This window comes from Amblyomma americanum, chromosome 9 (assembly GCF_052857255.1).
Source record: "Amblyomma americanum isolate KBUSLIRL-KWMA chromosome 9, ASM5285725v1, whole genome shotgun sequence".
Classification (NCBI taxonomy): Eukaryota; Metazoa; Arthropoda; class Arachnida; order Ixodida; family Ixodidae; genus Amblyomma; species Amblyomma americanum.
In genome coordinates this window covers 147,538,060-147,553,090 of record NC_135505.1, presented here as the reverse complement: position 1 = coordinate 147,553,090, position 15,031 = coordinate 147,538,060, and the positions used below count along the sequence as shown (strand labels likewise).

The 15,031-nt window shown below is 48.2% G+C and overlaps 1 protein-coding gene across 4 annotated transcripts in view; it reads right to left on the bottom strand.

The window, feature by feature from the left end:
* LOC144104819 (atlastin-1-like) overlaps positions 1-8,852 on the bottom strand; it is a 30,382-nt gene extending 21,530 nt beyond the window's left edge. For 2 of the 4 annotated variants that reach the window (XM_077638020.1, XM_077638021.1), the window contains exons 1-4: positions 7,311-8,852; positions 7,040-7,252; positions 6,753-6,971; positions 6,533-6,697 (exon numbers count right to left, since the gene is read on the bottom strand). In XM_077638020.1, the coding sequence (XP_077494146.1) occupies positions 6,533-6,697; positions 6,753-6,971; positions 7,040-7,252; positions 7,311-7,655 (942 nt within the window). In that variant the 5' untranslated portion in view covers positions 7,656-8,852. The remainder of the gene's footprint in view (positions 1-6,532; positions 6,698-6,752; positions 6,972-7,039; positions 7,253-7,310) is intronic. The other 2 variants (XM_077638019.1, XM_077638022.1) reach the window with 2 other exon arrangements.
* Between the last annotated feature and the right edge of the window lie 6,179 nt (positions 8,853-15,031).

Below are 15,031 nucleotides of genomic sequence, written 5' to 3'. Positions count from 1 at the left end.
ACGATTGTGGTCACTACCTAGACTTCTGGAACCATGTTCATCTATGCTCATTACCCCTAATCTATTATACATCCTCTGTGACATTAGTGTATAATGTATCATCGAGTGCAGTCTCCCTGCCTGCCATGTTATGAGCCCTTCACACTTCTCGGTACTGTTGCATACAACTAAATCATGTCTGTCACACATTTCCTGCAGCATGCTTCCTGTCGAATCTGTGTAACCATCCAGGTCTTCTATATGTGCGTTCATGTCGCCTACTATAATTATCTCGGCCTGTCCTTCTAGCTCATCAATGTCGCTTGCAATACATTCTAACATTTTCCTGCTTTCCTCTTTGGCATAACCTTCTGTCCACAGGTATACAAAGCCAAGGAGTGTTTGCTTCCCTGCCACTTTTCCTTTTAGCCATACTTGTTCCTTGCATCCCAATTTAACCTTTTGAAAATTCATACTTTTATGAATGAATGCCCCAATTCCACCCCCCTTTCTGCTGCCCTCTGTTCTATTGCAATATTCCCATGTGTAGTCGGGGATATATGGTGGTTGCTCCATGTCTCTAAGATGCGTTTCCACTAAACCATATATCATTAATTCCTCCTGCCTTAACTGTTCTTCTATTTCCTTCCATTTCAGTCTATTCCTGCCAACTTGCATGTTAATGAAACATATATCTGAATTAACTTGGGCCTGGCGCTTGTGTCTATTTCTTCTCCTATGGTTCCATCGTCCCTTTGATCTTGGTTCTTCCTTCTCTATACTGGTTCCCTCAGAGCTCTGGGTGCCTTCAAAAAAGCTTTTGCCTGGTGACCTATCCTACTACCCACCCTCTTGCCAGTGACACCACCGTAGTGAATGTCATCCTGTGCAAAAGGGTGGGGCCTGACCTCGTACACTTCCCTGTTAACTTCCATTACCCCGTATCTTAGTCGTCGACTCATTAGCCTAATTATGCGGTTAGCCTTGACGATCCTCCTTTCCGTTTCGCTAGCCTGCCTCTGCAGGACCTCTGGGATTGTGCATATGGTAACATGCACACTCTCAGAGGCCTCTCTAAGCCTACGCATCCCCATTTCTCACTGCTTCTCGAGATTCTGGCTCCTCCCCTTCAGCGCATCATTGAGACGACCAGCATGGATAACGACAAGGTGTTCGCCATCCATGTTGGCCCCAACCACCTCCTGGGCTTTGGCCATTGCATCTACCATGCACTTCCTTGACTGGGCCGCCACCTGCACCCGCCTGTCGCCTTCACTGTCGTCAAAACGTCTCCCTCAACCATCGCTACGTTCGAGTCACCGACTACCAGAACCCTCCTGCGCTGTAACCGTACGTTTCCTAACTGCGACTGTTGCCCTCCGGATAGCACTAGCCATCTCTCCCGCCGCCGTACACTACCGTCGCGAGTCTACGTGCCCGTTTTTACCTCTCTCTCTCTTCCCAACTCAAAGCCTGCCGCGCTACAGCATTGTAGGATCGACGAGCCTCGTCCCCCACCTGACACTGCTCCGAACCGGAGTGCCCTGCCGGCCGCGACCTGAGCTCTACCTGCTCTTCTAGTTGGGCCCGCTTTTCCCGCTACTCCTTCAGCTCGCCCACAATTCGCTCCAACAGGTCGGCATTAGCCTCCTCCTTCTTAAGCGACTCGGCGACCTGAGTTTCTAACTTAATCCGTTCCTCTCGTTCCACCTTCAGGTCCCCGTTGAGTTCTTAATCCTAGCTGCCTATTCGCCTTTCAACGTCCGAACGGCCTCCTCAAAAAGCTTAAATATCTTGCACGCGAAACTAGCCCAATCTGCCTCGGCTAAGCTCCTGAACTTTGTCGCGTCTAAATAGCACCAACGGTCGCACTCCTGGCACTGCACTAACTCCCCGTCCCTGTCCACCTTGACTTTCCTAGCTTGCCGACCCATTGTCTGGCCGACTACGCAACGTAAAAGCCCGCCAAAATTCCTACAGAAAAAAGGCTTTACGCAACGTAAAAGCCCGCCAAAATTCCTACACAAAAAACCTTCACTCAACAAAATACAACCCACACAATACACAGACAAATGCCCATGGTGCCATGAAACACCCACGCTCTATCACATAACATGGGCCCGCCAGAAAGTAGAGGTGGCACCGAAAATACCAAACCCGAGTGCGGAGCAATGGGAAGGAATGCTCTCCAGCGACCGTCAGGACGTCCAACTTGGGCTAATCCGGCGAGCACAGCTGGCAGCGGCATCCAGCGGAGCCCTGGACTAGGGGCAGACGACCATTGCTAAGAAGACGGACGACGCACCTGACTCCGCCAAATTGCTCACCTACTTTCTAGAGCTCAATAAACGTTTTCCTTCCTTCCTTCCTTCGGCACTACGCAACGTAAAAGCCCGCCAAAATTCCTACACAAAATTCTTAAGCACTACGCAACGTAAAAGCCCACCAAAATTCCTACACCAAAAACCTTCGGCACTACGCAACGTAAAAACCTGGCAAAATTCCTACAAAAAACAGTCGGCACACACACTTCCGCTAGCCTTCCTACCCTTAACTCGGTTTAAAGCTACCGTCCTACAGCATGTACAATCGCAAATACCAAAAAAGGGCTTAGCTTCGGACGTAGTCACTGGAGCTCCGAAAAAAAGCGTCCTCCGACGGCTAAAGTCACTGGAAATTCACCAGAAAGCTGACGGGGAAGTGGCGCCATCTGGCGCCGCCGCAGTGATCCGCGCATGCGCAGTGCCGCCCATGGAAGGTGATTACGGTAGCGGAACGCGGATAGCGCTATGGTATAAACTCTCAAACGATTCGCGAACTCATGTGTGACGCGCTGGAAATCGGCAGGCCCCACCCTTCAGCTGAGCGCCGTCTGCTCACATTTACCACTGACTGAGGTCTGTTACTTGGCTAAGTAGGTTATCCTGCTGCATGTAGGGAGCCTGGCGACATTTAGAACCGTAACAAGCAGTCGTCAATGCAGCACTATACATAAACACCACGAAATTGTCACGTTTTTTTTTTTTCGCAAAGCTTAAGTGGCTGTTCCATCTACGCTGTCAGCTCACGAATCATATGATGCGCAGTCCTTTCGTTAAAGTCGCCGTGCAACCGGGACATGAGAACAAAGTTTTTGAAACTAAACATCCACTCAACTCTTGCCTCACGGCTCGATCAGTTCTGCTTTTGCAGCGAAAGATACACTTCGCGATTTCGCCCGCCTTGGCCATATGCTCCTACTGCGCAAGCGCGACTATCGCCACAGGTGCGCCGCGCGTGACGTCACAGCTGGGCGGATGCCGCCGACTCCGCCAACGATAGGTATTAATATGAACATTTGTGCGTTAATTGTTTATAAAAGTCCAAGATAAAGCCTGGTTCATTTTTACTCAGACAGAGACTAACAAGAAAATTTCTCAAACAAGAAAATTCGGCCGGTGCACTTACGACTGTTTACATGTGGGAATGCGACGTGTTACTGTCCCTGTGTGCATTGTTTACGCTTAATGTTTGTACATGCATTAAACGCCGCGCGATCCCTTGTCTGCGCCGTTTCCGGTGGCGCTATGTATGACACCACCCATCCACGCACGCGTGCGTACGACGCCACCCGGAACGTTGTATGACTATCGGTTGCATCACAGAGCTCTTTGATATGAAAGTCTCGAAGATATGCGATTGAAGGCGCATATGTCATTGGTTAAAATCCCTGTTGCGATCTACCCTTCAACTTGACTAGCACATGTAAGCTATAGGCAACGCGAAATCGCATTACACCACCCGGAAAGCTGTACAAAAAACGGTTGCGTAAAAAGTTATATGCGAATGTCGGGAAAACTGGTGCCACATGGAGGTCGGCCAGTGGTGAGTATACATAGAGGAGAGACGTGTACAGGATTGTCTGCGGTGGTGGTGCTCGGTCTGCTGCGTGCATCATACGGCCGCTTGGTGACTTCACTTATATTTCGTTACCATCTGCGAGTATAGACCTCCTGCATGTTTGCAAACAAACGAGGTGGCGCTGCAGTCGCCACCTCGTTCATAATATGCACTCGCTAGCGGGCTCGCGGTAGGCAAAAGGCCAGGTAGTGGCGTCGCGGAGAGGTGGCGAGCGCGGGTTTTCAAGGCTTGTAGGCGCGTTTCCAGTTTCTGCGAATCACAGCAATGGTTCATGCTTCCAACTTAGTAATTTCCCGAAGTACAAGAGCTCGCGCTGGCCACGTGCGGCGTATTCAGAGAAATAGTGTGCCACAGTGTATTGTATATATGGTTAGTAGTAAACATGTGGAAAGCGTTTCTGCCGTTGATTTATACGCTAGGCATTGAATAAAACAAGTTTTGACACTCTGCACTAGCCGGAATGATATTACTTCGGGACAGTAGTGATAGGATGTGCTGGCGTTGCTTCGTCGGAGCAGACATGCGCTTATCGTCTGCTGACATACGTACGTGTCGCGCTGCGCGAAAAGTGGGGACAGCGTCGACCGTGTCCCCGATCTCCTTTGTCCCGCTTAAGCGCTTTTTTTAGCCGTATGATCACGCACCAGCCAGGCCGACTTCTACCCTTGTTAAAGTGGTTGATTTGGTGAAAAAGTTTAATTTCTGGAATTTTCTTTCCTAGACCTGGAGTCTTGTTTCGTGACGAAAAATAATAGCAAAATATTCAGTACAAATTTATAAATTGCGCTTTTTAGATGTGTGGTCGTCGAAAATTGTGAGCTAATTTCTTTGATTTAAGTGCCGCATTTCTTTGACCAAAGCGAAAGCGAAGAGGCCATAAACGAGGGAAAAAACTTTTAAGGTTCGTTTTCTGACCTCTCACATTTTCTGCAATTGGCATAACTCCCACCTTCATAATTCCGTACCTCATGAAAATAAAATGATTCCATTTGTCGCAAACTATTCCTGAGACGTTGAGGCATGTAATAAATCTCGATTTTTTCCCTACACGTGCAGTACTATGTCAATTATTTTTGTAAGAAACGTTTCCATGTAACTATGCATGCATAAGTGCTGATCATCTAATCGCGTCATCATAGAGAACAGGGCTTTGTGTTCATTCTGGCATTAAAAAAAAATGCGCACTTTCTACTCAATTTTTTAAGATCTTGGGGTGACTTGGCGAAGGCGTTAATTATAATTAACCAAGAGCTGCACCAGGTATAGCTAAAAATAAATATCATTACTGAAACTAGCATATCAATTTGATATTTGCACCAAGTATAGTTACATATCGCATGCATAAATAACGAAAACACTTTTCATTACCGCGTCCCCTCTCAATCTCGCCACCTGTCTGTTAGCAGCACACCTGCGGCTGCTTCTTCCTAAACAAGCTTCGCGATCATGTACTACCTCATGAAACACGACACATGCATGATGCAATGAAAAAGCGTGTGGAGTTTAGCACACTTAAGGTACGCTATTCTAAGCACGCCAACGTGACCGCGCAAGAACTTACCAGACTTCTTTCCACCCGGATCAAATAATTCCGTCGGTCATATTAAGAAATAGTTTCAAGTAAATATTGAATGCCATAAAATTTGCCATTGAAATATGCTGTGCTATTAAGAAAACGCATTCCTTGGGGGCAGTGAACCTGCCGGCGCCCCGTGCACAACGACTCAAGGTGATAAATACGTGTAATGCTACATAGGTGTTTTTTTTTCCTTGCGCAGTTATCAGCCTACTATCCTGATGTTCAGGTGAATGAACGCAGTCACTTGCATGCTATTAAGTATATTGAGTGGCAGTGCCGATTGACTCCCAGATTTCGCGTTTTACTACCGCGGCCCATTCCCTGTTAGCCAGTTTCCTAATGCGGTATTTAGGTGCGAAAAACCTATCGGGGCTACTTTAAATTTTCTTTTATGCTACTACGCGGATCCAACAGTGACGCAGCAGGTAAATGTATGCTGCTTCTGCAGCGCGCAGGCATGATGCAGCCGCCGACAGCTGCGGCAGCTGCGGTAGGCACGGGCAGGCGTAACCTGTTTTGCCTACCTGCGAAAGTCGCTGCTGACATCAGCGCCACCGCATCTTAGCGACGTCGCGGGGTGAAGGGGGTCTATACGCCAAAGCAGAAACGTGAGCGCACTGGTATGCACTCATTCTAAAAACAGCGCAAACAAGACGAGGACGACGACGCAGGGAACGACAACACGAGCGCTCGTGTTGTTCTTTCCGTCGTCCTTGTCTTGTTTGCGCTGCTGCTTATAGAATGCGATTTCACACACACACACACACACACACACACACACACACACACACACACACACACACACACACACACACACACACACACACACACACACACGCACACGCGCACGCGCACACGCACACGCACACGCACACACACGCACACGCACGTCACCAGCTTTTCTCGTAATGCGACTAAAAATGCTGTCGCACTTTAAGAAAAACTGATATTCGCACGTACAAAACACAGTTCACCCAAAAAATCCAAATTGCGTTCTGAAATAAACACCAGAAAAAAGTCCACCGAAGTTAATAAAAGTGCAACCCCTGATCATATGGCACCGAAGAAACCTACCTCAATGTATGATGCTAGCCCTTGGCAGGAAACCTTTTGGCCATTGATTACTTTTTCTTGCAAGGTGTCTCCAGCCAGAACCAAGGGCACAAATTTTTCAAGGTTTATTACGAATTTTTCGTCAATATCAGAGACACGGCCGTCAAAGTCATTTGATTCTGCCACCTGTGAAAGAAAGACTCCATTAGCCGAATGCGCACTATAAAGCATGAAGGTATACCTTTGGTCCAGGGTGCGGCATCAAAAAGCAGTCGATGTCCGAAAAGCAGGATTTGAGGTGTCGTCTTAACTGCTGAAGTTCTTCTGGCTGCGATTCAGACACTTGAAGCCTCTTTTCTATAATTTTTCGCCCCCCTTCGGCACCATGGTCTGCGTCAGACGTGTAATACCAGTCTCTCACCAGAAACATCAACTTCTGGAATGGCTTTTCGTTCCCGTCCTGAACAGAAATTGCGATGATTAGTATTTTTAACGTGGACTACTGTGCCAATTCTAACCAGAACACACCTTTTGGGCCAGGCGACCATATTCGGCGAAGAACTGCAGTTGCTGTAGATCGCTCTCTGTGATATTTCCTGAGATGTTATAGACTTGCACTGAGCTTATCAGGGTGCTCAAGGCGAACACAATGGCACTTTGTTTAGTCGTCGATTCGCAGTCGAAAGTTCCCTGTGTGTCCATGAGCAGCACCGCCACCTCTTTGCCCTCAGACGTGGTGACCTGTGGATGAGAGCGAGTCAGAAACCTAAGGCTCTGGCCGCATGGCTGACACCCTTACCAGAAACACTTCGTCCCAAAGTAGTATGCCTGTCGTGTCGCGCTCACAGCCGCCACGCCAGGAGAAGCCTTCAAGAGTCTCGTCCTTACTTCCGAGCCACTGTTCTTTGCACTGGCTCTGCATGTACCGGAGGAAAAATCCCAGCAGGAAAGACTTTCCTTTGCGATAAACTCCCGCCACGGATACCACCGCGACTGGCTTGTCCTTGACGCGGTCGTCGAGCAGTATCTTCTGCAGGGCCTCCGCGTCCAGCTCCCAGCTGCCGTCGGTCATCGCGCGGAGGATTTGCACCGGCCGCCCGCCCTTCTTTAGGGGCCACATCGCACGTCTGCACACGCGATTCATTCGCGTATAAACAAAACTGCGCTGCCAACTCCCATAACTGATCTACGCGAGTGACTTCTGGGTCTGAAAAGCACGTTCTGCTCAATAAAAGATAAACACGTATGCTGTGCGAGAACATGAGAAAAACAAGCGATTATCGAGGTGGACAAGTGACAGAGCTAGCTGCGTCAGCCTACTGCCCCTCCCCCCTTATCGCAGTGGTGACCATTCCTATAGGCCCAAATGGGCGAATTCCAGCGAGGTTGCTCATACTGAACGACCACTAGCGAACAACTTGCGACGGTGCGCCGTTTTCTCACAGTGCGGTGGGCAGGCTGTCATGACGCCACGAGGTCACGTGACCTAGGTGGCCCACCTGCCTCCTAGGCTGCTTCTCGGGGGATTTTTCGCTCTCATCAACGAGGCCGGCTTCTCTACGACACGAGCTCGTGAACACTATCGCGTTAAAACAGTGCATATTATGAATTGAATCGGTTTGTGAGAACAGCAGATTTAAGAGGACCACCTCTAGCTGTCACCAAAACAGAAAAACGCGTTTTTGACGTTCGAGCTAATAAAAACTCCAGAGTTTCTTAACAATGTTCCCTACTAGTCGGGTTAAACGTTCTTTAAACAGACATTTAACCTAACCTAATTTATTTTCTCCTTTGTGATCCCATTTACGATATCCTTAGCATTGTTCCTTTCTATTCGGGTTGAGTGTTCTTTAAACAGACGTTTTACCTAACTTATTTTTTTTACTTTTGTAATCCAAGTTACGATATATCTTTTCTTACTCTTTTGCTTTGCCTAGATTTCTCTCATTTGTTCGCCTTTTCGCAAGTGCGACCATAGAAGCGCGGTAAAAGAGAACATCGCAAGGACAGCTGCAGAGCAGGATTTCTCGAGGACTAACGGCGGCGTGTTCTGTCGCAGCCGAGAATACTCGTATCCACACTCTGGCCAACAAAACATTGTCCAACCCTGAATAGTGAGGATCTTGCTCTAGAGAACGTATGTGGTCCGGCGGGCGGAATGGACTACGCCCAGCAGCACCCTGATATGGCCGCTCGCATTGGGAGGGGCTGGGGGTGCAACTTGCACGAACTATACGTATACCACCACGTTTCACGCAAAAGAGGTGCTGCACTTGGTTCGGTTTTCTAAATTTGGGATTTTAATTTCCAACCTCAATATAATGTCAGTAAGTTTCTCTGGGAACCAGGTGTGGTCCGCAGCGAGTGTGGCTGCATTGCTGCTTACGCCAAGCTCATCACTCGGGAGATAGCGGAGAAAGACGATATGCCACAGGCGTAAAAAAAAATGTGTTCCACCGATTGTTTTATATAGACGTTCTCTGCACACGAGTGAGCCATTAAGGCCATTAACCGTGACGTCAAGACAATACATCGATGCCATTGGCTGGAGGATCTTGTTTGAGGTACATCAACCGCTGCGTTCTTATCCTTAGTTATATCCTATTATACTTTATAATAAAGGCTGACTCTGCGAAATTTTTTTTATGATTTTCCGCACTTACGCATTTCTAGTGGCCCAGATCTTTCAACCCGCGAGTCCTTGACCTGCTTGCAACGAAGGTAATAAAGCACAAAAAAACCCCGGAGCCGACACCAATTCCTCCAGTGGAAGACAAAAATAGGCGTGAACTAACAGTACTCGGCGCGCATTCGAGAGGTGCACACAGTTGAAGCACCGAAGATGATATCGTGCACCGAGGGGCCGCACCCATCCCGACGATAGTTGCCGATTCGAGGAAGTCCCCACTCGGAACATTGCGCCATGTAGCTTAGCAATCCCCACCGCTCTCGCGACGTTCTCCTTCCGAGAAACCTCGTGGGTGGATAGACTTCTCTCTGTACCAAGCGCCAAAGGTCGTAGCGGGGGGTCCGAATTGCTCTTACAGAGCATTATCGGCACTAGACTGCTACGCAACCGTCAAGGCAAAAGAGGAAACCAATGACGTGGTGGAACACACCAGCAAAGATGGATTCCTACTTCAAACTGGTCTTCTTTAATCTACTCTTGGGCCGAGGGCTGCGTTCTGCCCCTAAAATAGTTCAGTGGTGCTCGGTGTGCCCAACCTCGGCGTGGTCGCTCACTCCGTCGCACGAGGTCTCGCAAACCATGCCGGAGAGAACCGTGGTGAAGACGGGGGCAGAGATACAGGCTGACGAGCTTCAGTGACTTAACCAAAGCCTAGTATTCCTGGCCCGCCGGACTTTCCCTCCGCCTATAGTCCGTTTCAAACATCATGTGCAACGCTGTCAAAGCTAGCGTTCTTGTTTGCGCTGGCTGCTTCTGCGACCAAAAAGTAGTGCGTTTCTTGTGGTAAGCGAAACATAGTAAATGCTTTGCCTGGAGACTTACTGCATGACACATTTGTCATGAGCTTGATTAAATGCATTCTTATTGCAGACGACACGATGGCGCTTTCAAAAACCTTAGCCCACTCGACCACAGAGCAAGTGCGGAGTAACACGCCTTCCTTTATTTTCTCATGCGGACTACTTCCATACCTTTCACAGCGTTGCACATTATGCATGAAACGTAGTATAGCAACAAAGTATGCAGAGCTGAGTCAGTCGCCTGGAGACAGTTACAATCAAGCACGTGCCCGCTGCAACGCAACAGGATGTACCGCGATATAGATAACACCAACACGTGCAAGGTCTACAAGACATAGTATGCTGAGGCAACAAAATGAAGAAGAATAGTTGTCCCAGGCGCTGCCACGCTTAAACACATAATCTGGCAGTGTAAGGCGCATCTAACCGGTGTTAATCCCGAAACCCTCTCGTCGAGGTGGCGCCACCGTTCTGCGCAACTCCAGCCTCAACGACCAATTCTGGGCCGTCCAGCAGCCCATCGACGCGGCGAAGAGACAATATCTGGACGTCCACGCGTGAGGGAGACGTAGGTCCGGTCGCGCTAAACCCAGCCGGACACTCAATAAAGTTATTACTCACTCACTCTTCCCAGCGTGTACCATGGCTCGAGCGGATGACCCCACACAACAGGGATTCCGTAGACTTCAAGGTTCAGTCGCCTACTTCGGAACTTAAGGTCGTTTACCTGGCGTTGAAGTTCGGACTCAACGGCAGCATGCACTGTCTCTTTGCTCCAGTTCTGTCCCTCTTTTTCTTAGCCCTTTTATTTCAGTGACTTGTTTAGCTATCTTTTCTTGAATTAATCAAATTTCTGCGACAGAAACTGAACTGCCTGTTCCATGCTGTTAATTTTTTTCCACTAGAGCTGGCAGGCCTGTAAGTTTTTCGTTTATTGATGCAAGAACCAAGCTTACATCAACGCCATCCTCACTGCGACTCGCCCGCGAGCCTGCGCTGGTACATGCCCCGCATTTCCAGGCCTTCTTAGGCACCTCATATTTAGATTTGTAACTTTTTTTCTTGAAAACCAGCACATTTCCCGACGTGGTACATATATGAACGTTCACGACATTTCACAGCCCCTTCATCCTGTACAGGCAGCTGACACGATTAACAAATGTCAGACATAGTGCGAGAGAATCAAGAAGAAACAAAGGAAAATAAAAAGAAAACCAGAAAGTTCCGCAAGGCAACTGTAATCCAATTCTATTGCATAATTGTATGGCAGTGGCAGTGGTGGCAGCAGCGACAGCGTAAAAGAAGCATTGAGGTGCTAAAGAATGCTCAGGATTACTAACCTGCAACAGCAGAATACAAGGGTTAGACGTGCTTTCAGATGTTGCCGCTGCTGCTAAATGACCGCCGACCGGGAAGCTCCCCGCAATATGAGACTGCGATGCGTCGAATGGCGCATGCGCAGACGGTGTCCTCGCAGTCGTGAACCCAGAAGCAGAGTACAGTCTAGCGTCCGGACTTCGTCGCAGGAACACTGACGATAAGGATGGTCGCAAAAAATCAGTACTTCTGACGATGTCCGAGTATGGTCGAAAGCAGCGCGGCTTCAATGCGGCAATCGCAACAGCAGAGAACAATGGTTAGACGTGCTTCCAGATGCTGCCGATAAAACCGATGAAACGCAAGAGTGTATTACCACAACTTCATTTCACGTTAAGAAGTTCCGCCATGCTCTAGAGCGTATACCTCACCCCTGTATATTATTGCGGGCTACTCACTGCGAAAACATCATATGAATTCTTATCTACGCAGTTCTGGATTCCCTGTAAAATAGAGGGAAAAGCTTTCAGTTCTTCTAAACAGTGTCGCAGTTGTGAGGTGCTTGGATTCCCTCACTCCTGCAGGTACAACATTTGTCTGTAATGTTCCGAGACTGAGTCCATTAAAAATGCGTTTAATATTGAAATCATTTGTGCAACACCCCTTCGAAATATTCTCCCTTGCAGTCTATACACAGCTTCCAACGCTTTTTGAGGTCTTGGAAACAGTTGCAAAACGCTTCTTTTGGCAGGGCTGTCAGCCCCTTTGTCGTGGCGTCTTGAATGGCCTCCACGCTCCCCATCCAGTGGCCTTTTAGGGCTCTCTTCACAAGAGGAAACAGGATAAAAATCGCATGTGGAGAGGTTAGGCGAGTATGGCGGATGGGGAAGTACAGTAATAATGTGCTTGGCGAGAAATTGTATCACGCTGAGAGCAGTGCGCGGTCTGGCGTTATCGTGGAGAAGGCTCCTTTGTCCAGGTGTCCATAAGTAAGGGCGACGGAGTCGCAATGCATCACGCATGTGTTGGAACACTCGGACATAAAACTCCTGATTCACCGTCCGCCCTTGTGGAACGTACTCGTGGTGTATGACACCTCTGGCATCTTCTTTGTTTTGTTCTTCTGTCGCCGCACCTTTCTCGACGCCGGAGAGCTTGTGGACCGCCATTCGGCGCTCTGCCTCTTTGTTTGAGGATCGTATTGAAAACACCATGTTTCGTCCTCAGCAATGATGCTGTCGACGAATACAGCACCCTTCTCTGCATCGGAGAGCAAATCAGAGCTCACTGAGTCTCGCGTGTCCTTCTGGTCCTGTGTGAGGGAGTGCGGCACAAGTCTGGCATTCAGCTTTCGTTTCCCCAATCTCTCCACATTCACTCACAGTAGACTGCGCAGACGGCTAGTGACAGCGTATTTTTTTTACATGTAGTGTCATCTGGCGGCTGCCACAACAGTTAACATAAACAACTAAGGTTAGCCCCTAAAGATCGCTCTACACATATGCACCAACATTTATTTTAAGGAATTATTTCTGGAGAAGAAAATAAGTCAGTCTTGAAACTTTAAGGACAGAGGTACATAGGTCCACATATATCGGCTTGGGCTGGTTGGTCTGGCGCTGGCAAGAGCAGGATGCCTGCCAGGAAGGCTGTATCAGTGATTTATTTTACGTATTCTCAGGACACTGCACCAAGGTCTCGCCTTCAAGTGGCCGCGTGGTGTCACAGCTTGCGGTTGTGATAAGGCGGCGGAGACAGGGCTGGTTTCCTTTGCCAGAGGTAACAATCTCCCCTCGGCTCCCGGCTGCCCGTGTGAATGCGGTGCGGGAAATCGAGTGCCGCAGGGAGGCGCCACCCTGCGCATATCTCCGCACCGCTGTCCCCAGAACCGGATCTGGGGAACGTGTTCGGAGCGCATATAATTCGATGAGCTGGTCACTGATTGTACTTTAGGCAGCGTCAGAAGCACACCGTCACATCTCTCTTGACAGAAGGGGCGACAATACCGCAGGGATGACAGGCCTGTAGTTTGAAAGAAAGGCAGGTCCCCGTTATTATAATTTTAATCTTAAAATAGATGTCATATTAGATTCAATTTGATATGGTTTATCCTAAGATTATATCATAACATTTTTTATAGTCCAAATAACGGAAGAGCAAGTGACATTGCAGGTTATCCTGATGATACTTCAGATTGTAGGAGTTTACCAGCGTCCCTCAAAAGAAAAGTACAACAGCTGCATCTTACCAGTACCACGGCCGCTCAATTGCAACGCACTTGAGTTGCCATTGCAAGAAAAATGATTGGTGTAGAGACCGGAAGAGGGCGGACTGGGTGAGGGAACAAACGCAGCTTGATGACAGTTTGTGTCGAAATGAAGAGGAAGAAATGGGCTTGGGTAGGGCATGAAAGGCAAAGGCAAGATAACCGCTGGTCTTGAAGGGCAACGGAGTGTATTCCAATAAAAGGCAAGCGTAGCAGGGGGCGGCAGAAAGTTGAGTGGGCGGATGAGATTAAGAAGTTTGTAGGCATAGGGTGGGCGCAGCTGTCAAAGGACAGGGTTAATTGGAGAGACACGGGAGAGGCCTTTGCCCTGCAGTGAGTGTAGTCAGGCTGATGATGGTGATGAAATATTATCTCTAAAACACAGCCTTGAATTGGTAACTGTGCCTTGCCGCCATCCTAATAGGAATTTGATAGAGTTCATAATTTTTTAAACACTTCTTACATCTTGTTACCACTGGCAATTTTATGCTGGCATGTTGCGGCGTTTTAATATCAACATTTAGAAATAATTATAAGCCCTGTGCCAACGATTTTGCCAATATTATTGATTCAACTGACTTTATAAAAATAATTACGTCGACCACAACATTAATAGCTGAAACTTACACTACTCTTGGACTATTCACAACTAAAAGAAATTTCACTATTTCTCATGCCAGCACAATTGCGCCTGATAATCGCTATACCGTCCTGCGTTAATATACTGTAATCAATTTGTGAAGAAAACTTGAAGACAAGATGTATTTACTGCACACTGCGTATCCGAGGACGCTACACTTATCTTCTCAATGCACAGGACTTGTAGTGTTTTTATACATTTAGCCAGGGTTTGAAAATGCGCCGCGGCATTCTAGGGCGACGTGAACAAATCGATATTGCTGTGGAGCAAGTCACACTATTTTTGTATTGCGCTTAATTTCATGATAAGTCGAGGTTAATTAACCAACTTCGCAAGCAAGGACGATAAACGAAAAACCCCTGTGAGAAAGTTGTATAACGATCCTCAAAACGTCCGTTTGACCCGTAACATTCCACCTGTTACGTATTAGCTTTTCCCGCTCACTTCAGATGACCGCGAAAATACAAAAAGAAATAATACCACATGACATATCCGCTTGCGCACCGCGATTGCAATGCTCTCAGAAGTTCCGCGTTCGGACCAGCAGAGCTCTTAGACCGGTGTGCTTCTGCTTAAATGGTGACAAGGCGGCGACGCAGGCGCTCGCCTTGAGATTTACGTTGGCGCAAGCGATAAGGGCTGCGTCTGCTTATCGCTGCCATCTCGCCTTTTTTAGAGGAAGCACGCCGGGCTAAGTGGTCTGTTTGTCCCTACGCGGAACCTCAGAGAGCATTGCAATTGCGGCGTGCAAGCGGACATGCACGTCACATTGTATTTTTTGCATTTCGTGGGCATCTGAAGTGAACGA